Below are 25,083 nucleotides of genomic sequence, written 5' to 3' on the forward strand. Positions count from 1 at the left end.
CTAAGTATGCTTATTTCTCCTACAATGTCTTTTATCCCTGAAGCCATGCAGAGAATTTCTATTTGGCATTAATAAAAGGATATAACACTTTGGGGCAAAAATGCAACCTAGGAGCCCTGCACCAGAGGCCAAGATGGAGAAGACCTCCACAGCCACCACGACATTCCCCTTGGTACTGTGGTAGACAGGTAGAAAGGTGAGCCACACACTGCAGAACACCAGCATGCTGAAGGTCAGGAACTTGGCTTCATTGAAGGTGTCAGGCAGGTTCCTGGCCAGAAAAGCCACGCTGAAGCTAGACAGGGCCAGAAAGCCAAGGTATCCCAGGACACAGTAGAAGGAAGTGAGGGAGCCTTTGTTGCACAGGATGATGATGTGGCCATGTTCAGAGTGTGCATCTGTGTCCACAAAGGGAGGAGAGGTTGCCAGCCAGAGTCCACAGAAGGTCACCTGGATGAGGGTGCAGATGGGGATGATGAAGTTAGGAGCCCCTGATACCAGCAGCCACCTCATCCTTATTCCTGGGGAAGTGGCCTTGAAGGCCAGAACCACAGTCACTGTTTTGGCCAACACTGTGGAAACAGCCACAGTGAACACAACCCCAAATGTGATCTGCTGCAGGATGCAGGTGGCTGTTTTGGGTCGACCAAGAAAGAGCAAAGAACAGAGGAAACAGAAGATGAGGGAGATGAGCAAGATGTAACTGAGAGCCCGGTTATTTGCCTTGACAATGGCAGTGTCTTGGTGTTTCACAAAAATCCAAAGAACAGCAGCAGTTAGCAAAGAGAAACAGAGAGCCATGCAGGCCAGAACCATGCCCAAGGGATCTCCAAAAGCCAAGAAACTTGCAACTCTCAAGGGGCACTCTGTCCTGTGTGTGTTGGCATACTGATGATCTGGACATCTCACACATTGCTCCATATCTGGTGAGAAATGTACACAACCATAATTTTTTTTTATTAACCAAGTTTGTTTCAAATAATTTAGGAAATTTTTCTTTTAGGAGAAATTCTCAAATGTCATCATTTACTATCATAAAAATGTTTTTATATTTTTTCGCAAGCCATAACCACTTCCCATTTTTCCTTCTCCTTTATTCAGGCATTTTTATTCAATAGTTTTTATCTATGACTATCACACATATTGATAAAGTAATAGGTGGGTTATTGTAATATTTTATAAAAATTGTTTATGCTTTCTGTGATGCTAATTGTGTCGTGCAATCATATTAAAAGTTTAAATATACATTACCCTATATGTTTCTGTAATTTTTACCCTTTAGTATATTATCCTTGATTTCCTCTCATTATGCTTGTCTTGAATATTCACTTGTGAAGTTGTAGGAACCAATTCATCACTCTTTGACCCTCTATGGTCATTCCTATTTCTTAAACTGTTTCTAGTTGTAGGAACAAACTCATCACTCTTTGACCCTCTATAGTTATTCCTATTTCTGATTCTAGCTTACTGAGTCCTTGCCCTGTGGCAAGAAGAGTTCTCGGCACTGACAAATAAAGATAAACAAGATCCAAGTTTTCTGTGGGAGTAAAATGTAAGTTTTAAGATGAATACTCTCCTTATTCCACTTATGTTTAATTATATGGTAGAGTTTAGGCTTGTCCTAATGATTAGTGATAAGGATTCCTGGAGTAACTTTCCCTGCAATATACTGGAATATCTTTCTAAATACGTAATGCAAAACCATGTTCTGTCACATTGCCATTAGCGATACTACCACTTCTCAGAATTTAGTTATTAACAGAGAGAAGGAGAATGAGCTCTGTGATCCTAATATACAGTTTTTGCATTGACTTGTTTGATTGAGGATAACTAGGGAGAGATAAAGAATTTCGGTATAAGAATGACTCACCTGTCCCATTAGCAATCTCATTTTCTGAACAAGGTGTACAATCAAAGCAGCAGGCAGCCTTTCCCTCCTGAGGAGATTTTCGGAATCCAGGACCACAACTCTCACTGCAGACAGAGTGAGGGGTCTGAGGAAAAGCAAAGTGTGTCAGTAACTCTTACGACACATACAAAACACTACAACAATCCATAATTTTATAATGGAATATCTAAGTATAATGTTTAAACAGGTAAGTGCAGTTGATTTATTGAACTCTGTTATAGATGCTATACTCCATGATTCTCAAAGGCTATGTGTTTCAATCTTGATTTCTAGTCTGTTGAATTACTGTAAGTTATGAGATTTTTAAAAGGTGGAAAGTAGTGGTGAGAAAGTAATTTGTAGTGTACAGCCCTATGGGATTTCCTTGAATTCCTGGCACAATATGCTTTCTCCTACTCACCTGTGACCTTAGAAAGAGCAAGGAGAACACCTCCACTTTATAGCATTATGTGAGCTCTAAGGTCATAATAGTTTTTTCTTTGTTTTCTAGTGTTCATGAGGTGAAACTCTTCTCACAGTTGCCTTTAATGATTCCTCTAACCAAAGATGGTTAAGTAGCAGGTCAACTAACATTGGAAGAATCTCGACAGAAGGGAGCAAAAGAAACTTTTCAGTCCCATAAATTAATTCCAGAGTTACTTTATCGCAGTGTTAGATTCCCACTGAGAAAAATATATTTTACATCTTATGAAAATATTCCAAATCAACATGTAGAAACCTTTTTAGCTCTTTTGGTTCTGATCCTAGGGCTTGAAATCAAGGCTTGAGCACTGGACTTCAGCTATTTTGTCTCAAGGATAGCACTCTACTACCCTAATCCCAGCTCTACCTCCAAATTTTTGGAAGTTCATTGGCAATATGAATCTCACAAAGTTTCCTCTGTGAGCTGACTTTAATCTATGCTTTCCCAATCTCAAGGTATTAGACTCTAGGATTATAGGAGAACCTAGCTGGTACTCAGCCAGGTACAAACTTAAAGGGTGACTTTTGCCAATTTATGTGTGTGGAAAATTATTAGGATCAGATCCAACTCACCTCTGTAGTTTCAATGGACCACTCTACCATATCTTCAGTTAAAGAGAGTTGATTGCCAGGTGGAGCATATGGAGAAAACTGTCCTACTTTCACCTCAAGTTCAAGACCCTCTGGAAAATTCCAAATATTCAGAATGTCATACTCTGGCTCTAATTTCCTTTGCTTGTCCCAAATTACTTGATTTCCAATAGGATTGTAAAACTGGTTGTTCTTCAGAAAAGTGTGCAGCTAAAAGGAGACATATCTTATGGTCATGTGTGTTCCAGAGTTAAGGAAGAAAGCAAAATATTAAAAGCTCCTGATTGCCTTTAATCTTTGATTCTGAATTCAAGAATAATAGAGGCAACTAGGGAAGTATGGCAGAAGAAAATCTATGCAGGAATCAAAATAGTCTTTGTGAAAAAATAATCTTTCCTGATCCCGCAGAAAAAGAGGAGGATTTTCAGAAAAATCCACAACCACTCCTTTGTGAATTTCTATAGTTTGTGCTTGCTAAATATTTAATACCCAAAGTTGAATGAAACCCGATCACTCATGAAAAACATGGATAATTGTTTTCAGCAAGTTATCCTCTGCTATGACTGAAGAAACGTGAATTTACAGATTTTAAAACAGGAGCTATGAATATGTTGATATTATTCGTAACTACTGAGTTCATAAACAGGGTGCTGGTGGCTCAAGAATGTAATACCAGATGATCAGGAGGCTCAGATCAGAGGATCGTGCTTTGAAGCAGGCTGGGGCAGAAAGTTCAGTGAAAAAGTTGTATCCAATAAACTCAGAAAAAGTCGGAAGTTTGCTGTCCTGAAGTGTTTGTGTGCTAGCCTTGAAGACAGGCTCAGGGATATACCTAGGAAATATGTTCAATCCCCTGCACTGGCCAAAATTAATTTTTAGAAGGATAGAATATATTTTATCCTTGTTACTGGCCTGTTGTTTTCTTCAGAGCATATCCCCACATGTCTAGAATACATCAAAGATTATGAAACCTAAAGAATTCATGGGGTTTGGAAAAACAACTGAAATATTTAATGTTGTAAATGTCTTTATACAGTTGTTCATATTTGCACTTCCAATAGATATTCATAATAGAAAGGAAAAAGCTTAAGAGTTAAAAAAATTACTTCAAATATTGAAATATATATCCATTTATATCAGCAAGCAAGTTATATATGACATAGAGATATAAATATATATATGGTGTGTGTATATATGTGTATATATATATGGTGTGTGTATATATCTGTGTGTATATATACACACACCATATATATAAACAAAAACCCACATGTACACATACAGAAATATTTAATTTCATACAGTTAGAAATACCTCTAGCAAGTGCCTTTGCTAATGTTTTGTGTACTGCAACATAGAAGAACTTACCTGAGTAGAGGAAGGCAGTTCTTCTTTTCTATTTCCCATTGTTTGAACTTCTGTTTGTTGAAGAAGTATCTTATGGAGAGCCTGGGCCACAGCATACACAGCATTGTATATATTGTAACTGTCTACAGACATAGTCATGTCAAAAATATGCCCAGGTAACCAATTCAAAGAGGCATCATGAGCACACTTGTCCCATTTTACACAGTCAGACACAGAATCAGAGCAATTAAAAGAGAGAAACCATAGCCTCGCAAGAAAAATGTCTTCTGGGTATTTAGAAGGCTTAGCTGAGTTGACAAAATCTTTGAATCCAGAAACATCTACATGATGGTGTGTAAAAATAAGAGGTACATGCAATGATCCTAACATGAAATATCTCCTTTTCAGGGTGAAATCCCACTGAGAGTTCATGATACAAACTTTCCCATGTATAATAATTTGTTCAATAAATACCATAAAAATCATCAGTGAATTATTATCACCATATATAATGAGGACACTTGCTGAAGATAGATTAATATAATGATTAACTTCTATGTGGTTATGTACGTCTTGGGTGGAGATCACTAGCTCATAGGCTACACAAACTCTGTTCTTGGCCATCTCTACTTTCAATTCAGCAAGAATCCTTGCCCCATTATCATCTTGTGTGGTCAATAGTCCTATCCAGCTCCAGCTGAAGTGAAGCAGTAAGGAGACCATAGCAGTGGCTATTGATGAGTCTTTTGGGGCCATCTGAAGGAGAGCAGGAAACTTGTTATGGTCACTCAGGGCATGATCAAAAGGCCCAAAGGTAAACTAAAGGGAATGAAAATTGGATGTCCTATGAATGAGAAGATTGCCATGCATCAAAATCTCAGTCTTGAAGTCTGTTAAGAACTAATTGAAGTAGATGGAAGGTAGGTTTTTTTCAGTTTTTGAAAAAATAATTTTTTGAATAATTGTATATTTGTAAAATGTTTTTTGTTTTTGTCACTATTTCCTATCAACACTTCCCATTTGTAATCCCGCATACTCCCCAACTTTCTTAATTCTATTTTGACACATGCTCATTGAATATTATGTTGTATTCCTCCACCCATCCTTTTCCTATTCTTCTGTATTTTTCCCTTAAAACCTATCCCACTCAGATAAGATATGCTTCACCTTTTTTGGTGTTCATTTTTTACACTGTCAGTACATCAGAAAATTTACACCATGGAGTTCCACCTCTACATAAAGCCTACGTTAATCTGATTGATTAAATATTTACATATATATACATATATATATATATATATATTATACGTTTGTGTGCAGTGGCTATGTGACTATTCCACATTTATTTCATATAACATATGCATATTTTGATGTAACTCTCACATTTGTGAGGATATGGCTATACTTTCTCATTCTGAGCCCGATTTATTTCATTGTAAATATTATTTTCTCTCTGTGTGTATGTGTGTGTGTGTGTATTTGTGTATGTGTGTTTACATATGAATGCCAGAACAGGGGCCCACACACATACACTCTTGCACTTCCTTGGCCATTTTCAAGACTGGTTCTCTACGAATGTAGTCACACATTCACCTTGTGCTCCTTGAAGGTTAATTGGAGATACAAGTTATCTGATTAGCTAGGATTACTTTTGTGTGCCATCAGTAACCTGTTCAGCATAACTTCACACAGCAAAGTCCTGTTCCATTTCCTGATTTATTAAAGAAAATTATTCATAAAGTTTGAAACAATAAATTATACAATTATTTGCTCAAATCTTTCACCTCTTTTTAAAAATATTTAAAATTATATTTCTGTATCGCCCAGTGAAGATGACAGAGAAGTTGGAGGCTAAACAAGCTCTCACATAGAAAGCAGGTTTAGTGTTCCAGTGAACAATCCTAGGCTAGAGAATTTCACCAAGTGTGCCATCACAGTATAGAGAGTTTGGCCGGAGAAGGAAAATCCAGGCAAGAAGACAGATCTGAACATTTACCAGCAGCCGTGGCTGCAGCTGTGGTGGTGGTGGCAGTGGCAGTGACCATAGACGCCATACCTAAAACACAGAGAGTCTGGAACAAAGGTGCCAGATACAGCAAGCAAACAGATTCTACTCAACACCATCAGGAACTGACAAGGAGCAGATGTCTTCACCCTGCAGATAACAGACCAGAGATGACCCTGGAACCAAGACTCCGGCATGAGTAGAACCCTGACATCATCACACCTGCTCATAGAGCAGAGGATGGAAGCCACCACTCCTTCCCCCACTACCGAGGGTCTCCTTCTTTGATACTGACAAAGGTCTGGCTGAGCAGCTAGCTCCAACTCAGGCTTTGGAAGAAAACAAGAAACATTTAGCAGGTCACAGGAAACTAACCTGAACTGCCAGGCTCAGCTCAATCCAGGGAAAAGTTACCCAGCCCAGGCAGAGAAAGCTCTGCCCTGGAGGAGTGGCTTTCTTCACTGGATAAACAGAGCCAGAGGCTGCCCCTCCCTACAGCAGCCTAGACAATCAATTAAAATTCAGTAAACATAAACCCTGAGACTGGATCCAATCTGAGCTCTGTGAGTGTCTCTGGAGCTAGCCCCTCAGGGAAAAGCTACTGTTTGCAGAATGGCCTCAACTCTACCCAGAACCTAGCCTCATCACAGCATCTCCAAACTAGAGGAAACAGCCATCTCCCTCTTTCGTGATACTCAAAGCAGATCTCCCTCCCACTGAACTAGCCTGGGAGGAGGATCACAAAATTCTGGGTAAAGCAGAGCATTTTTCTGCCTGCCCAAACAAACTGACTTAAGAAACCAATCAAGCCACAGGAAAACCAAACACCACAAGCAGACCAGAGACTCCACCAAGAGTGGTTACAGACACAAGGGAGATACAGGATCTATCCATTCCCGCCACCCCCCCAAATATCAAAGAACTCCTTTTTTGTATCTTTTTATTTTTTTAAATTTTTATAATTTTTAATTTGAAAAACATTGTTTTCTATTATTATTTTCTCTTCATGTAATTTTATTTTAGGTGTATATGTGTGTGTGCTTTTCTTTTATCTCAGCTGATACTTTGATGCTTTTTTCTTTCTTTCTTTCTCATTCTCTTCACTTTTTCTTCTTTTTTTTCTTTTTTGGGAGACTTAATTCCTGTTCCGTTCATCCTCAGATATATACCCATAGTCGATAATTAGACCTTATCCCCCATTGTGTACACACTTAATCCAGAAATTTATACTCAATTCAAAACCTCTTAGATTTAAATTCCTTAATATCAGTATTAAATCTTTATACCCATATAATATTTTAAATATTTTTATTTTTTAGTTTTTCATGTCTCCTTTCTATCCCTCCTCTCCTCTCCATGGCCATTCTTCCCTCAATATTATTTCTTCAAATTTTTAAGTGTTTCACTTTTTAATTTTAAATTTTTGTTTTTCCTTTTTTTCTTGTCTCTTTTTTTTTTCTTTTTCTTATTTTTTTCTCTCTCTGTTATCATTCTCCCAATCCATTTACCTCTTTGAGATTAGGACTTGGTTAATTTTACTTTCCCTTTACATTTCCACATCCTTCTAATCCTATTTCCCCCCACACTTCTCCCTAAACCTAATAATTTCCAGTTTACCAAATTCTTCTTTACTGTTCTTAGGCCATTAAGACACAGATGTTATTCTTGAATAGGTCGTATCTATTGATCTAGACTGTATCTGCAGACTTTTGACTGTGCAACTACAGGACTTTGGTTGATGCTTGCCTTAAAATAGTGTTCTAGCACAAAACTGATATTACTTTCATCCCATATGGGTAGAACAAGCCAGAAAAACACAAGAAAAATGTCAAGTTTGGGTATCTCAACTATAACTCATGATAATGAGGGGACAGAACAGATCATGAATAATCTAGAGGAGAGTGGACCAAAAGCTCTACAAACACTACAGGTAAAAATGGTAAATGAAAAGAGTCAAAACCTGTGAAGGACTCAGTGTGAGCATGATAGGGAGAGAGAGGAGGCAAACCAAAGATGAATGCAGGAATCTCATGAGCATGAGGAAGCTACTCAAAGACTGATACAGGAATTGTATGAGCAGGTTAAGAACACTCAAAGAGATATAAAGGCATTTCTAAAGCAGGCTGAGATCAGTCAAAGGGATAGACAGGAATTGCATTAGCAGGTTGAGAACAAAGACAAAGTCAAGAATAGCTTGAGCAGGCTGAGAACACTCATTGAGATCTACTGGAATTGTGTAAACATGAGGAAGCTAATCAAAGAGTAAGACAGGAATTGAGAGAGTAGGATGATAATACACAAAGATCAATAGAAGCATTCATGGAATCCATACACAGAGAGATGAAAGAAGTCAGGAAGACCACAAAGGGAATGCTGAATGGAGCCTGACAGAAGGACTGGGAGTCCCAGGAAACCATGACCAATCAACTAAGTGATTTGAGAATAAACACTGAACACCAAATTAAGGAAGTAAGGAAGCTCATCAAGATCTAAATCAAATCTCCAACGAAGAATTTGAAGCCATCAAAGCTGACTAATTAGAAGGAAAAAAGGAAAAAATAAAGTAGAAAGTCTTGACAGTAGGTTAGACCATGCAGAAGATCGAGTCTCGGGGATTGAAGACAGCCTAGATATTATAGAGAAAGAACATACAACTATCCAAGACAAATCCAAGAAATATTATAGATCTCTTCATCATTTGGAAGACACTATCAGAAGGCCTAATCTGAGGATACTGGATGTAGAGGAGCACTTAGAGACACAAGTTAATGGTCTAGGAAATTTGTTTAACAGGGTGCTAACGGAAAACTTCCCAAACATGCAAAAAGATAGTCCTATTCAGATACAAGAAGCTTTCAAAACCCCAGATAGACAAAACCAGAACAGGACATCCCACCATCACATTATAATCCACGCAGGGATCAATTCAGACCAAGGAAAAGATCCTTAAAGCTGTCAAGAAGAAAAGATCAATCACCTATAAAGGGAAACCAATTAGAATCACCTCAGATTTCTCAGCAGAGACAATTAAAGCAAGAAGAGCCTGGAATGATGTTTGCCATGCCCTAAAGACAAACAACTATCAACCAAGAATACTGTACCCAGCTAAACTCTCCTTCGTAACTGAAGGTCAAATAAAAGCCTTCCATAGAAAAGAAAAACGGAAATAATATATCTCCACCAAGCCAGCCCTACAAAAGTTTCTTAAAGATGTCCTACACATAGAAAAGCAATAAGACCACAATGAAGGCCAGGAAACCACAGCCAAACTGAGAATCCAAGAACCATAGGAAGAACCCCGTTTTTGCAGCCCCCACGAAGTTGGATAACATGGCAGGAACTCCCAAATACCTCTCAGTCCTATCTCTCTACATTAACGGACTTAACTCTCCAATTAAGTGACATTGACTGTGTAGTTGGATTAAAAAACAAGATCCTTCTATCTGCTGCCTTCAGGAGTCACATCTTGCCCGTAAAAACAAACACATTTTCAATGTGAAAGGCTGGAGCAAAATTTACCACACAAATGGCACCCATAAACAGGCAGGAGTTGCAATCCTAATATCAGTTAAAAATAGAATTCAAGTTAAAATTATTGAGAAGAGATAAATAAGGTCACTACATACTAATTAAGTGATCTATCCTTCAGGAGGATATGACAATTCTAAATCTCTATTTGACAAAAAACCGAGCACCCAAATTTATCCAAGCAACACTACTTTCTCTTAACTATCACGTAGATACAAAGACATTAATTGTTGGGGATGTTAACACACCACTTTTCCCACTAGATAGATCAAGTAGGCAAAAACTCAACAGAGAAAACTCAGATCTAAACAACTGCATGGATCAACTAGATTTAACAGACATCTACTGGTTATTTCACCCAGATGCGTCAGAATACACGAATTTCTCAGCAGCACATGGAACACTTTCAAAATAGACCACATTTTAGGTAACACAACAAACCTGTCCAAATTAAGAAACATTGAAGTTATACCTTGCATTCTCTCAGACCACAAGAGAATAAAATTAGAACTCAACACCAAGAGTTACCAAAAATTCCTGTAACCTATGGAGGCTGCACAACACACTGTTGAACCACCAATGGGTCATGGAAGAGATTAAAAGGAAATTAAAATGTTCATGATACTCAACAAAAATGAACACACAAATTATCAACTCTTCTGGGACACAGCAAAGGCAGTACTCAGAGGCAAGATTATAGCTCTGAGTTCCTATATAAACAAATTGGAGAGATCTGAAACCAACAATTTAATGAGATATCTCAACCTCCTTATAAAAGAGCAGCAAGATAAACCCCAATCTAGTAGACAGAAAGAAATAATTAGAATTAAATCAGAATTTAATGAATTAGAATACAAAAATTCATAGAAAGAATCAACAAAACAAAGAGTTGATTCTTTGAAACAATTAAAATAATTGACAGACCCTTACAAATCTTATCAGAAAATGAAGAGAACACACCCAAATAAATAAACTCAGAGATGACAATGGAAACATCAACACAGAAACAACCAAGATTCAGAACATTATAAGGGACTTTATGCTAATAAGTTTGAGAACTTGGCAGAATGAACCTTTTCCAAGCAAATATTGACATGCCGAAACTAAACCAAGATGAGTTAAACTATCTTAAGAGGCTCATATCAAGCATTGAAATAGAAACAGCAATAAGAGACCTCCCATCTAAGAAAAGCCCAGGACCAGAGAGTTTTATAGCAGAATTCTACAAGGCCTTCAAAGCAGAGCTCAGACCAATACTCCTTCAAATCTTCAATGAAGTTGAAAAAGAATGTTCACTACCGAACTCATTCGATGAAAGCATAATAACACTTATCAAAAAACAAGGCAGGGCTTATTAAAGAAAGACAACTATAGACCCATTTCTTTGATGAACACTGATGCAAAATTTCTCAACAAAACTTTGGCCAATCGACTTCAACAATTCATCTAAAATATCATACACCATGATCAAACAGGATTCATTTCAGGGATGCAAAGCTGGTTCAATATTCGCAAATCAATTAAAACAATTCATCACATCAACAAGAGGAAAGATAAGAACCACATGGTTATCTCAATAGATTCAGGAAAAGTATTTGACAAGATCAAACACCCCTTTATGATGAAGGCTCTGGAAAAATTAGGAATCCATGGAACAATCCCCAATACAATAAAGGCTGTATATGACAAACGTATAGCCAGCATTATACTCAGTGGTGAAAAACTAAAGTCATTTCCACTAAACTCAGGAATGAGACAAGGATGTGCACTCTCTCCACTGCTTTTTGATCTAGTATTAGAATGTCTAACTACAGCAATAAGACAAGATGCAAACATAATGAGGATCCAAATAGGGAAAGAAGACATAAAACTCTCGCTCTTTGCAGATGACATGATCTTGTATTTAAAGAATCCCATGGATTCCACTCCCAAATTACTCAAGCTGATTCAAAACTTTGGCAAAGTAGCAGGGTACAAAATTAAACCTCAAAAATCAATAGATTTTCTGTATGCCAACAGTGAGAAAAGTGTGGCTGAGATTAGGAAAGCAACTCCATTAGTAATAGCCACACAAAAAATAAAATACCTAGGAATTAACTTAACCAAAGAAGTGAAGGACCTCTATGACAAAAACTTTAAAAACCTGAGAAAGGAAATCAAAAGAGAACTTAGAAAGTGGCAAAAACTCCCATGCTACTGGATTGAAAAGATCAACATCGGGAAAATGCCAATACTTCCCAACGCTATCTACAAATTCAATGCGATACCTATCAAAATTCCAACCTCATTCTTCAAGGAATAGAAGAGGCAATCCAAAAATTCATATGGAATTTTCTTAATAGAGACCCAGAAACATAACAAATCAACGAAACGTTGGACAAATAGAATTGCATGAAATTGCAGAGCTTCTGCATGAAAAAGGACAGAGCTAGCAAGATCAATAGAAAGCAAACGGATTGGGAGAAGATCTTCACTAGCCATACAATGGACAAGGGACTCATATCTTCAAAGAAACAACTGACCAATAAATAAGTGGGCTAAAGACTTAAAGAGAAACTGCTCTGAAGAAGATAGAAGGATGGCCAATATACACATGAAGAAATGCTCAACCGCTCAAGCCATAAAAAAAAAAAAATGCAATTCAAAACAACATTGAGATATTACCTCACCCCATTTAGAAAGGCCATAACAAAGAACTCTAATAACAACAAATGCTGGAGGGGATGTGGACAGAAGGGAACCTTACTGAATTGTTGGTGGGAGTGTAAACTTGTTCAACCACTTTGGAAAGCAATATGGAGGTTCCTCAAAAGACCCCACATAGAGCTCCCCTATGACCCAACAATCCCACTTTTGGGCATTTACCCAAATGATCACAAGCAAGACCACACTAAAACTACCAGCACAACTATATTTATGGCAGCATTATTTATCACAGCTAAGATTGAACCAATCCAGATCCTCCTCAGTAGGTGAATGGATCAAGAAAATGTATTTATATACACAATGGAATTCTTTGCCTCCATCAGAAAGAATGACATTGCCCCATTTGTTAGGAAATGGAAAGACTTGGAAAAAATTTTATTAAGTGAAGTAAACCTGGACCCAAGAAACATAAGTCCAATAGTTTGCCTTATTTGCCATAACCAGTGTATGTCTGAGGCAAGCAAAAAATGTCAGATAAGTTGATGTTAGAGCAATGAACCCCAAGATAAGTATTCAAATTTTTTTTCTTTCATATATTGTTTCTAACATATTGATAAGATGATTTCTTTGTTACTTTGTATGTCCCTCCCCGATGGTATAACCCCTGCTTTCACTGTATTTGATGTTGGTATAATGTGTGGAGGGGAAGGGAAAAAACAAATTGTTTAAATAGGGATATAGGTGGACCCATTGCAACAATGAGATATTCAAGTTGTTATGTCGAAAAATGAACTTTACAAATTTGGTGGTGTGGGAAACGGGTAAGGGGAGGCAGAGGGGTGTATGAGAAGGGATAGAAAGAAGAAACAAAGCAGGAGGCAACAATGCTTGATAAGGAATGTACTCATTATCTTGCCCATGTAATTGTAACCCTTCTGTATGGTATTTTCACAATAAAAAATTATATTTCTGATTACCATTAAGTAATTACAATTTGATATCACAAAATTTTATTTATTTGTGAATTCAGTCTCTTCCTCTCATTCTCTTTTAACACCTGAAATGACATGAATTCAGACATTTTTATATCCTTGCACACCTTCTACCCTCACCTGTGGAAATCTGTAGAGTCCCATCAATGCGCCAATCTGGTCAGATGTTATTCCTGAGGGTCCTGTAAGTACTGCTATAGAACTGCTTCCTCTCACGCAGGAATAGTTTGGAATCTTATACTTCCCAAAGAGACAAATGAAGGGATTCTTAAACATTGTCCAAGCATTGAAGTGAACATCATAGACATCAAATCCCAGAGTCAGGTTATGTAAAAGATCAGGGTTTTTGTTGATCTCCTCAACAGCAAAAGCCAAGGCCAAAACATACTGATAGTTCTTGAAGATAAACCTGCATAGTCATCAAAGAAATTTTGAAGAAGTATTTCATTTCTTAAAAATTCAATATATTAAATGCTGGCTTCTTTATCTAGGAAAAAGTTAAAATATTACCCAAAATAGAATGAAACATAAATGTAGTCTCTTATGCTTACATATAGAATTTATATCTAACATATTTATAAGATGAGTCCTTTGTTGCTTTGTATGTCAATCCCCCACGGTATAAGCCCTCCTTTCACTGTATTTGATGTTGGCATAATTTGTGGAGGAGAAGGGAAAAAACAAATTGTTTAAATAGGGATACAGATGGGCTCATTGCAACAATGAGATGTACAAGTCGTTATGCCAAAAAACGAACTTTACAACTTAGGCGGGGGGGCAAGGTTATTGGTAGATGGGGGGGTGGAAATGGGAAGGGATGGGAAGGGGAAAACAAAGAGGAAGTAACAATGCTTGATAAGAAATGTACTCATTATTTTGCCCATGTAATTGTAAGTATTTACAAAAAAGAAAAAAGTAAAGAAGTACTAATGTAAGTTTTTCAGACCACAAAAGAGAAACATTAAAAAAACAGGAATAATATACGTGAATGTATAAACTCCTTCCTGTCAACACAAAGTTGAGTAGAGCAAAATGAGTCACAGAAAATAAACTTATAGAAGCTAAGCAATTCATTGATGAGACTTCAGCAGTTATTTGAAGAGAGAGATAAGAAAAGAAATTTGATGTTTTCTGGGATACATTGTGAAAGAATACCTAAAATATCAACTTCTTTGGCACACAACCAAGGAAGATCTCAGAAGACAGTTCATGCCTGTAAACACATTCATCAACAAATTAGAAAAATCTCAAAGCAATACCTCAATTATGCACCTCAAAGCAGACATGACACTTCCAAGAAGATGGTGGCATCATCACATGTAAACTCCTTAGATGTATCTAACAAAACAGCTATTTAGATTCCCTTCATCCACTTTACCTCATGAGAGCCAAAATGATCAAACATTAAAGAGGTAGGCACTCATTCAAGTACATAAGAAATCTCACAACAGAAACACAAGAGCAGAATACAAAAAGACAGCATGCAAACCACTGCTGAGTGGCTGCAAACATTGCTCCTAGCCTGCTCAGGCAGCCCAGGGAGACCCAGAAGGACATGAAGTGCCACCCATCAAACTTAAACAGAGAACCATGTGATACTGACAAAATCACACAGCAAAACAGTAACCCTAGAAACACAAGGATAGAAAGAAGGTCAGACTTGCAAATCAACTTGCAGACTCTCATGGAGTTGCTGCTGCAACTGAGATGCAACATAAAGGAAGAGAGAGACAGCACAGAGCAAGGGTAGGGGGGAAAAGAAAGAGTAGACTGATAATGCCACATCCAGACACAGAGGCCCCTCAATAAGACTCATGCTGCCCAGCTCAAAACTGGCTCCAGAATCTGTTTGTGCCTCCCCAGGGACTGCTTCCTTGGAGGAAGTGTTCTAGGTGGTCACCTAAATTGCTCATAAAAATGAATGCAATTGAAATGGCAACAAAGCCTCCAATTCAGGAAAAGCCCAGGATCAGATGTATTCATAGAAGGAGTCTTTAAGTCTTCAAATAGGAACTCACTCCCTTGTTCCTCAAACTCTTCAATGAAACAGAAAGGGAAAGTTCACTACCAAATTTTTTCTATGAAACAAACATAACACTCATTCCCAAACCAGATAGGAACCCATCAATAGAAGAGAACTATAGACCCATTTCTCTGATAGACGTTGATGTAAAACATCTCAACAAAATTTGGGCCTACCAATTTCAATAAGTAATAAAAAAAAATCTCATATCTTATGTTCAAACTGATTCATTCCAGGATTGCTAACCTGGTTTCATATACACAAGTCAATTAATGTAATTCAACACAGCAACAGAAGTAAAGATGAGAAGCACATGGTATTTTCAATATATTCAGAAAAATGATTTCAGAAGATTCAACACCACTTCATCAAAAAATGTCTAGAGAAGCTATGAATCCATGGAAATTTCCTCAACATAATAAAGGCTATCTATGACAAACTACTAGCCAGCATTATACTTCAAAGGAAAATTTAAAGCCATCCCTCTAAATTCAGAACACAAGGATGCCTTCTCTCTCCATTCCTATTGAACATAATGCTGAGATATCTGGGAAGAGAAATAAGGCAAAAGAAACACATAAATGGGTTCCAAATAAGGAAGAGGAAGTAAAGGAATCCCTCTTAATGAGCATTACGATCCTGAATGATATAGAATTCCTCAACCCAAGCTACTTCAGTTGATTCAAACTGTGGCAAAGGAACAAGTTATAAAATATAACAACAAAAATCCATAGCATTCATCTGTTCCAACAATGAAAAGAATAATACTGAAATCAAGAAAGAAACACAATTTTTAATAGCCTCACAAAATACTTAGGAATTAACCAAAGATAGGAAGGATCTATATTGTGAAAAAAATTAAATTCTTATAAAGACATTGAAGCTGACTTAAGGAAATGGAAAAACATTCCATGCTCCTGCTTTGGAAAAATTAACATCATAAAAATGGCAATTCTGCCCAGAGAAATATACAAATTCACTGCAATACCAATGAAAATATCTGTAACTTTCTTCTAAGAAATAGAGAAATCAATCAAAATATTCATATGGAGTAATAAAGATCGTGAAGAGCAAAAAAAAAAAAAAAAATCCTTAGCAGTAGGAACAGAGCTGGAGGAATATCAATACCAAAGTTGAAGCATTATTACAAAGTCATAGTAATAAAAACAACTTGGTACTGGCAAACAATAGGCCTGAAACCCAATCAAACACAACAGAAGACACAGAAACAATCTCACAAGCATATAGCCACTTAATATTTGATAAGAGACCCAAAAAGACAGCTTTCAAGAAAGATAGCCTTTTACACACACAGTGCTGGCAAATTTGGCTATCTACATGCAGAAAACAGAGGCTTTATACCCATATATCACATTGTACCAGATTCAACTCTAAATGGATCACATAGCTTAATGTAAGGCCAGACACTGTGAAAATATTACTGGAAGTGCTAGGGAAACACCTAAGCCTTCTAGCCACAGAGTAAAACATTCTAAACAAAGATATATAATCACAAAAAAAATCAAAGATAAACTGGATAAATAGGACTGTATTGAACTGAATAGATTCTGAGTAGCAAGGGACATCGCTAGGAAGTTATATGAACAGACCACAGAATGGTAGAAAATCTTGACTAGCTATACAACAGATGTACAGAAATTTTTTTTGGTAGGTCGTGGGGCTTGAACTCTGGGCTTGGGTGCTGTTCCTGCGCTCTTCAGCTCAAGGCGAGCGCTCTACCACTTGAGCTTCAGCGCCACTGCTATACAACAGATCAAGAGGTCATATCTACCATATACCTAGAGATAAAATTTAGCAAGACAGAAAGAAACTCCCAAACTCAACAACCCAATCAGTAAAAGGACCAAAGGACTTAGAGAGACTTTTCAGGAAGAAAATAATGGTCAATAGATACATGAAGCAGTGTGTTCAACACCTCAGGAAACATTACATTTGTCTTTCATTTGTTTCTGCTGTTGTTTATTCCCAATGGTCACAGTTTTTTATTTCTATATCCTTTTTCTTCTATATAAGCTTATCTGATTTGTGAAGGGAAGGGGAATTAGAGAAACAGAGTGAATCATTGCAACAGTGATACTCACTAGACATTATGTTGGAAATAGAACTTTCAACTTGGGGAGGAGGGAAGTTGAGGGAGGGAAAGTGTGGAAACCAGGGAGAGGGTATCACTGTTTAAAAAAGAAATGTACTCTTTACATATGTACCTATAACCCATCTTTGCATCATCTTTCCAATAAAATAAAATTTAAAACGAAGAAATGAAATTCACAATAACATTAGGATTCTACCTAGTCTAGTTACAATGGCCATTATCAGGAAAACACACAATAAAAAAAGTTAGCTGAGATGTGGACCAAAGGGAACCCAATTACACTTTTTGTGGGAATGTTATTTGTTCAACCACTCTGGAAAGCAAAATGGACATTCCTTAAAAGACTAACTATAGAACTTCCCTATTACCCACCATTTCCACTTGTTGGCATTTATCTGATGGATCACAAACCAGACCACACTAAAGCCCCCTCCCCTAAAGAAACATGTTAAGGCATGTTATGGAATCATCCCTGATACCTCTCAGTGGATGAATAAACAAGAAAACATGGAATTTTTGCGTACACACACACACACACACATACACAATGGTAATATGCTAATCTGTCAGAATGATACTTTAACTTGTTTAAGTAAATGAAAACATTGGAAAAATTATATTAAGCAAAGTAAGAAATATAGGTTGCATTGTTTCCCTAATTCATGGTAACTAGAATGTCCCTATAAATCTATAAGTAAAAAAACTAAAATCAATAAACATTATTATACATATTTATGCCAGGACATGATAATTTATATAGGACCCAAGACATTAATATATGGAGGCAAAAGAAGGCTATGCATAAGAGTGGTGGAAAAAGGCTGAATGGGTATGTAAACATGACTATATAAAATAATATTCTATGAAATGAACTCCAAAAAAAGGAAACAGAAGCTATTTTTTATTTTCAATTGTTGCTGTTTTGTTCTCTTTACCTTTTGTTTGATAGTTAGTTTGTATTTTAGAGAGTAAGGGAGAATACATAAAATATGGAGCAAATATGAACTAAAACAACAGTGATGTTCACTAGACACTGTGGAAAATGAACTAGATATGTTTTGGATGGGAATGGTAAGGAAAGACAGGGAGAAACTGATGAAAGAGCAGATATGATTCAAAAGGAATTGTACTCATTACTCATGTACCTGTAGCCCCCCTGCATATCAACTCTACAATAAAAATAATATATGATAAATTTATTTAAAACCAATAAATAAAATAAACAGGCCCTTCACAAGCAATTAAAAGTGTGGGATGGGGTTAAGTTGGAAGTGCTGGGTGAGAATGTTAAAAGGAGGGATATTGATCAAGAAGCACTATATAGGTCAATGGTTTTGTAGAATGGCAACAACTTTGTACAACTACATGAAGAAAATCATAGTTAAAAATGCATTAAGTTTTCTGGTAAGGGTGACTATACCCGTGAGATAAGCATGTCCTAACATTGGAATTATATAATGAGGATACATAATATTACCACCACAATCACGTGTATTGCAGCCTTATTTACTATAGCCAAGATATGGAAGCAGCCCAGATGTCCCTCAATGCACAAGTGGAACAGGAAAATGTAGTCTATATATACAATGTAATTCTTCTCAACCAATACAATGAATGGCATTAAAGCATTCAGAAAGAAATGGAAAGACTTGGAGAGGACTACAATAAGTCAAGTAAAGCAGACACAGAGAACCATAAATTGTATGATGTCATATATTAGTAGGAACTGGAACATGTCCGGGTGGCACCCAACCATTTATAATTGAATTAACTGAGCTATAACTGAATCTATAGAAAACACAAATAGTAAAATTTTTAGAAAGATAGAGTCAAAGTCCAAGACATGAATACTTGGAATAACTGTGCAAGGTATACGTATATATAAAGTGTACATTCATTATTAATGTCAAAAAATTAACATATAATCCAAAATTATTCAAGCACCATGACCAATAAAAAAAATAAAGGGAAAGGAGGAAGTGGGATTGGAGGTAAGGGTGCGAATTTTAAACAGGGTTACATGGTTCAAGGGACACTATATTCATAAACTGATCTGTTGAATGGCAACACTTTGTACTACTACCAAAAGAAAATAAAATTTTAGAAATGTGTAAAACTTACTGCTGAGAGTGATTATACAAGGGAGTGGAGAAGGTTCTAACAAGGTAAATGTGGTAGACAAATATTACACATAAATTTTAGGAAGTGAAAAAATTAGTAACATATCTAGTAATTTCCATGGAACAATGTAAATTTAAATATTCAAGATACAAATGATGAGAGGAATTCAATGTAGTTGCCATTTCATTTCTTTGACTTTAATATATTATCTTAAAATATGTTTTATATTTTTATTTTTAAGATACTGTATAGAGGTGTTAAAGAGTAAGGTAAAGATTACATTTCCTACTGAGCATTAAAATAATTTTTATTTTAATTTTATTGCAAGGTGATATACAGAGGGGGTACAGTTTCATAAGTAAGGTAGTGAATATATCTGTTATCTAATTTGTTACCCCTTCTCATGTTAAAATATTAAATGAAAAAGTTGCATTAAATTTAAATGAAAAGGTTTCATTTCAACATGTCCCTACATTCACTTATGAATTTGATCATAGTCCTGTACTACTTTTGTGTGTATATTTTCTTTTTTTTTTCCTTATCATTACAAGTAGTTGTCATCATTCCAAAACAGATTGTTTTCATCTATTTTAAGTTCCACAAGTACGACAAAATCTGTAGCAGACAAATAAATCAAATAATCCAAAAGTCCAAAAGTTACTGCTATTGAACTCAAGAAACAATGAAGTCTCTAAAAACGAGGAAGCATAGAAGAAGATTCAGTAAACCTGGAGAAGAAGTTACCTAATGGAAAGTGTGACATGATCTGTCAATGACTGGGAATGGAAATGCAGTAAATTCTACCAGTAAGAGTTAGAATGGCTGAATGAATAAAACCTCCAGTCCATACGAAATGTGGATTCCAAGAAATTCAATTCCCTTTCAATGAATGGCTTTCAGTGAGAGTAAGTAAATAATGTAAGCCAGACCCAGAGAAACAGAAGTTTCATGGTTTCTCTGAGTGTAGTAGCTAGAATGTCCTATAAATCTACAGGTAAATGAAAAAGGGTAAAAAAAAGAAAACAACAACAAAAACCTTGCACATCATAAATTATACAGGTCTCTTGGCATTCCTCACAGTGAGAATAAGGGGAATGTACTCTGGAGAGAAACACACAGATGTAATACCTATGTGCGTCTGATCATAAAAAATAATGTTTATCAAAAAAAGAACTCCAGGAAATGGGAACAAGAGAGATCTTTATTATGGTTTTTGTGGGCATGGAGTCACAGAAATGGTAGAACAAATGGTGAACAAATACAGCAGTGGTACTCATTAGATGCTACGTTGAAAATAAACCATAGAGCTAAAGTGTGAGGAGGGGAGAGAAAAATAGGAACAGAAAGGCTGATACTGTCCAAAAAGAAATGTTCTCTTCATCTTACTTATGTAACTGTAACCTCTCTGTACATCCTCTTTAAAATAACAATAAACAATATATCAAACAGAAAAAGGAGTGGAAGAAGGTAGTCCATGCAAATGAAAAGGAAAAGAAAGCAGAAGTATCCTTATCATATCACATCAAACAGATTTTAATCAAAACAAACAAATGTACAAAGTTTGTAATGCAATGATGAAACAATCAGATCTACCAGATAACAGAACAATTGTAAAATTATACTAACTCATGATCAAAGCACTTAATTCTATATAAGCAGACTTTGAGCTAATCCTCCATACAATAATAACTGAAGATTTCCTAGAGAGAAATTTAGACCAAGTAAACAGGGAGGTATCAAATTTAAATTTCAACCTTGGTTAGATGAGCCTCACATCCACCTACAAAATGTTTCACCCAATGTCTGAATAATCCATCTCTCATCAACATATTGAGCATTCTCCAGGAGAGATGGGATACAACACAAAACAGCCAGATTTTAAAAGTATGAAAAGCAAATTGAACACACCTACAAACCACACTGTGGTAAGGCTAGAAATTAACAAGGAAAACACAGTAAGAAAATATGCCCATAACATAGAAATGAAATGACTTGTTTCTCGCATTTAATTTAATAAAAAGCATTCAATGTAATTAAATGATTAATACATATTAAATGATTAGTTTTTCAAATCATCTGTCAAGAAGTTTACTGAACTTGGAAGAATATCAGAATCTATACATATAAAAGAGCAATGAAATGAAATTGTAAAAACCTTCATTTAAATCAGGAATAGAGATGCTATACTAGAGAACATATGTGACATCTCAAGGAGCTAGAAAAATAAAACCAAAATTAGTGGAAGGAATGAAATAATGAAAATGAAAAAGAACTAGAGACTAAAAGCCATATACAGGAGACTAGAAACAATCAATATAGCCAAAAGGAGGTACTACAAGAACAACAGGGTGATAAAACTGAAGTAAAACAACAAAAAATTCCACATATTGAAATACACTTCCAGTTGTTCTGGATGTCAAAATCATTATAGTGAAAGTACCTATACTAGTGCAAAACCATGTACAGAAGATTCAATACAGTCTATATCAAAATTGCTGAGGAAGAACAAATGCAACAGAGATGTACACAAGATAATGTTGGAACTGATCTGTATAGCTTGGTGGGGGGGGTTGGGAAAGGGGAAAATGGGAAAAATTTGATGAAAGGGGTAACAAAGATGGCAATAAATGTACTCATTGCATTACTGATGTAAGTAAAACCTCCATGTACATCACCTTGAGAATAATATATAAATGAAAAAAATATAAATATTCTGAGGCTAGTCATATTAAATGAGAATTTCTTTATTTCCTTCACAGAAATAAAAAGGGCAAAACAAACTATTATGAAAAGGAACCTGCAATTAGCCAGTGCTATCTTAATACAAAAAAAAAAAAAACCTGAAAAAATCCAACCAAGGAACAGAAACTTGTGATGAAATGTACTCATTACCTTTCTAATATAACTGTAACCCCTCTGTACAATATCTTTACAATAAAATATCTATTAAAATCTAAAGAAATTAGAAATAGAAATCACAACAGAAAAAGGATATTCAATTAATTGGGCAATCAGGAAACCCATTAAATATTCATTAACCCACAGAAAACTTGCACTTTTAGTAATGGCATATAAAAATTAAAGTTTGCAGATCTTTAAGAAATTAAAACTATCTCTACTGGTGGCTTATACCTGAAATCTTAACTGAAGAAGAAGATGACAGCTAAAGATCCTGAGTAAAAGCAAACTGTCAGAGAAAAGTCCATGCCATATTTTAGCTCCAGTCAAGCAACAAAAAGCTACAAGTGGAGGTGTAGCTCAAGTGGTATACTGTCAGTTTTGAGATAAAAATTCATGCAAGAGTCAAAATAAGTCAATGACTAGTGGCTTATTCCTAGCTACCTCAGAAAAATGAAACTGAGTAGAAGAAATTAGATATATGGGAGGGAAAAATGTGTGACATATACAGAAATGTTTATAAACACGAGACTGAATATTATCAAAATATGTGATATGAAGTGTGGAACTACAACATGGACCAAATACTTGTCACAAGCACCCTATTTTTATCAAAATTGGCAAGCATCAGCTAACCTCAGTGGGCATAGACATGAGTCAAATCTCTCACCTACTGATGTCTAACTGCAGTGCACTATTTGTCTACAAGAAAACCTTAGTCAATAAATTCTATCTGGAGTCAATAGCATACAAAAAATGCTACTAACCTAGACCAGACTTTACTTGTATCTAGGCTTAGCAGAGAAACATCCATGGGCTAAAACCATATTTCTCTACTTCTCTATATTAGCACCTTAGCAGAAGTGCTTAAATATATTGTGGAAAATTTAAAAAATGAAACTCAGCAAAACATGGTTAAATAGTGTGGAATATAAAGAATAAGAGAAGCCAGACAATAGTGCTTCACACCTCTATTCTCAACTACTAATAAGGCTGAGGATCATGTTTTCAAGGCAGCCTGGGCATGGATATAGGTGAGTCTCTTATCTCCATTTAACTACAAAAAGATGCCAGAAGTGGAGTTGTGCCTCAAATGTTAGAGCACTAGCTTTCAACAAAATGTTCAGGAACAGCCCACAGACCCTGAGTTCCCAGTACCAGCATGAAAGTAAAAAAGATAAACATATCAGTGACATATAAAATGAATCCATGTATCTTCTATAGCACAGAAGGGAGTACTTCCTATCCTGAGATCTGTGCTCTCAATTGTGGGCAGCTGCCTCTGGCTATAGTTTTCATACCAGCACTTAGAAACCAGTGCCAATGATAAAGACAATAATATATTTTTTGCAATAAGAATCAGATAGTTTGAGAGAATTCCTTGAAGTTCTGTGCAATCATTTTTCTTTTCTTTTCTGTTTCTTTTAGTATACCACTTATTAGTGAGACTCTGAGTTACAGACAAAAAACGTTAAGAATATGCATGTGCACAAGTGGAAAGAACCAATCTTGGTAACATAAAATTTTCCCACAAAGAAACTTTCATAACGCTGAGCTGTCTGGTAACCCTGGGTGGTGGAGCATAACTGACATGAAACAATACCAAAATACATAGTTTGGAACAGTAACTGCTTGTATACATTAAGAATGTGTGACTGTATAAGTGTGTGTGCACAGAAGTATGTGTGTTTGTGCCTGTACTAGGGCATGAAATCAGTGCCTGGCCACTGTTGTGCTTTTGGCACAGCTAGAACACTGTTACATGAGCCACAACTTAATTTCCAGCTTCTGTCTAGTTAATTGGAGATAAAGATCGTAAGATTTTCTTTCGTGAGCTGGCTTCAAACCTCCATCCTCAGATATCTGCCCTATGAGTGTTTGGAATTATAGGAATGAACTGCCATAAGAAATTTTATCAACATTCTCAAAATATGTATGTATTACTGGCCTAGCAGTAAGCAAATGGAGTGGCAGCCTTTGAATACAGAACAATGCCAGTGACTCAGGTTGATTATAATAACATTACTTCATTTTCCACAGTGACAGCTGAAATGGAGGAGATACAGGTATGCTGGAGAAAAGTAAAGAGCTTACAGATATGAAAATGAGAAACTACTTGGAAGGAAATGGAGCCCTCTCCTGCCAGCAGGCAGAAAGTCAGTCAATAAGAGACGCAAGGCAAACTAATGAAACTAACCTGCTCCTGGAGCAATAAGGAAGGAGGTCAGTATAGGGGAGGCAGAGATCATTGATGTGCACACCCAGAGTTCGCTCACCCATGGAATGTGCTCAGAATAAAATAGTAATAGAGATAAAATCTGAAATTACTTACAATTTGTTCTCTTCTTGCCTGGCAGCATGACTGTTACTGTGATGTATTCCCAAAGTGTACATGGGGAAAATCCCAGTTATCATCACATCTCCATCCATGTGTGCTCGCTGCTTCAT

The 25,083-nt window shown here is 36.2% G+C and overlaps 1 protein-coding gene across 1 annotated transcript; it reads right to left on the reverse strand.

Annotated features, from left to right (window-relative positions):
* LOC122119954 (vomeronasal type-2 receptor 116-like) lies at positions 1 to 25,083 on the reverse strand. Its single transcript, XM_042694001.1, has 7 exons — positions 24,968 to 25,083; positions 13,601 to 13,889; positions 6,306 to 6,365; positions 4,331 to 5,128; positions 2,945 to 3,172; positions 1,871 to 1,994; positions 1 to 923 (listed from the first exon to the last, which is right to left on the reverse strand). The coding sequence occupies exons 1-7, from the start codon at positions 25,081 to 25,083 to the stop codon at positions 1 to 3; spliced, it is 2,538 nt and encodes an 845-aa protein (XP_042549935.1).

This window comes from Dipodomys spectabilis, unplaced genomic scaffold (assembly GCF_019054845.1).
Source record: "Dipodomys spectabilis isolate Male_0828 unplaced genomic scaffold, ASM1905484v1 ptg000173l, whole genome shotgun sequence".
Classification (NCBI taxonomy): domain Eukaryota; kingdom Metazoa; phylum Chordata; class Mammalia; order Rodentia; family Heteromyidae; genus Dipodomys; species Dipodomys spectabilis.

Bases quoted from the DNA above. Each gene is read 5' to 3' on its own strand.
- LOC122119954 (XM_042694001.1), bottom strand. From the start codon at position 25,083: ATGAAGCAGCGAGCACACATGGATGGAGATGTGATGATAACTGGGATT. The intron at 5,129-6,305 runs GTAAATGTTCAG...CATTCCCTTTAG, and splicing joins AGCTGCAGCCACGGCTGCTG to TTTACCTTTGGGCCTTTTGA. The intron at 1,995-2,944 runs GTGAGTTGGATC...GCTTTTCCTCAG, and splicing joins GGTCCATTGAAACTACAGAG to ACCCCTCACTCTGTCTGCAG.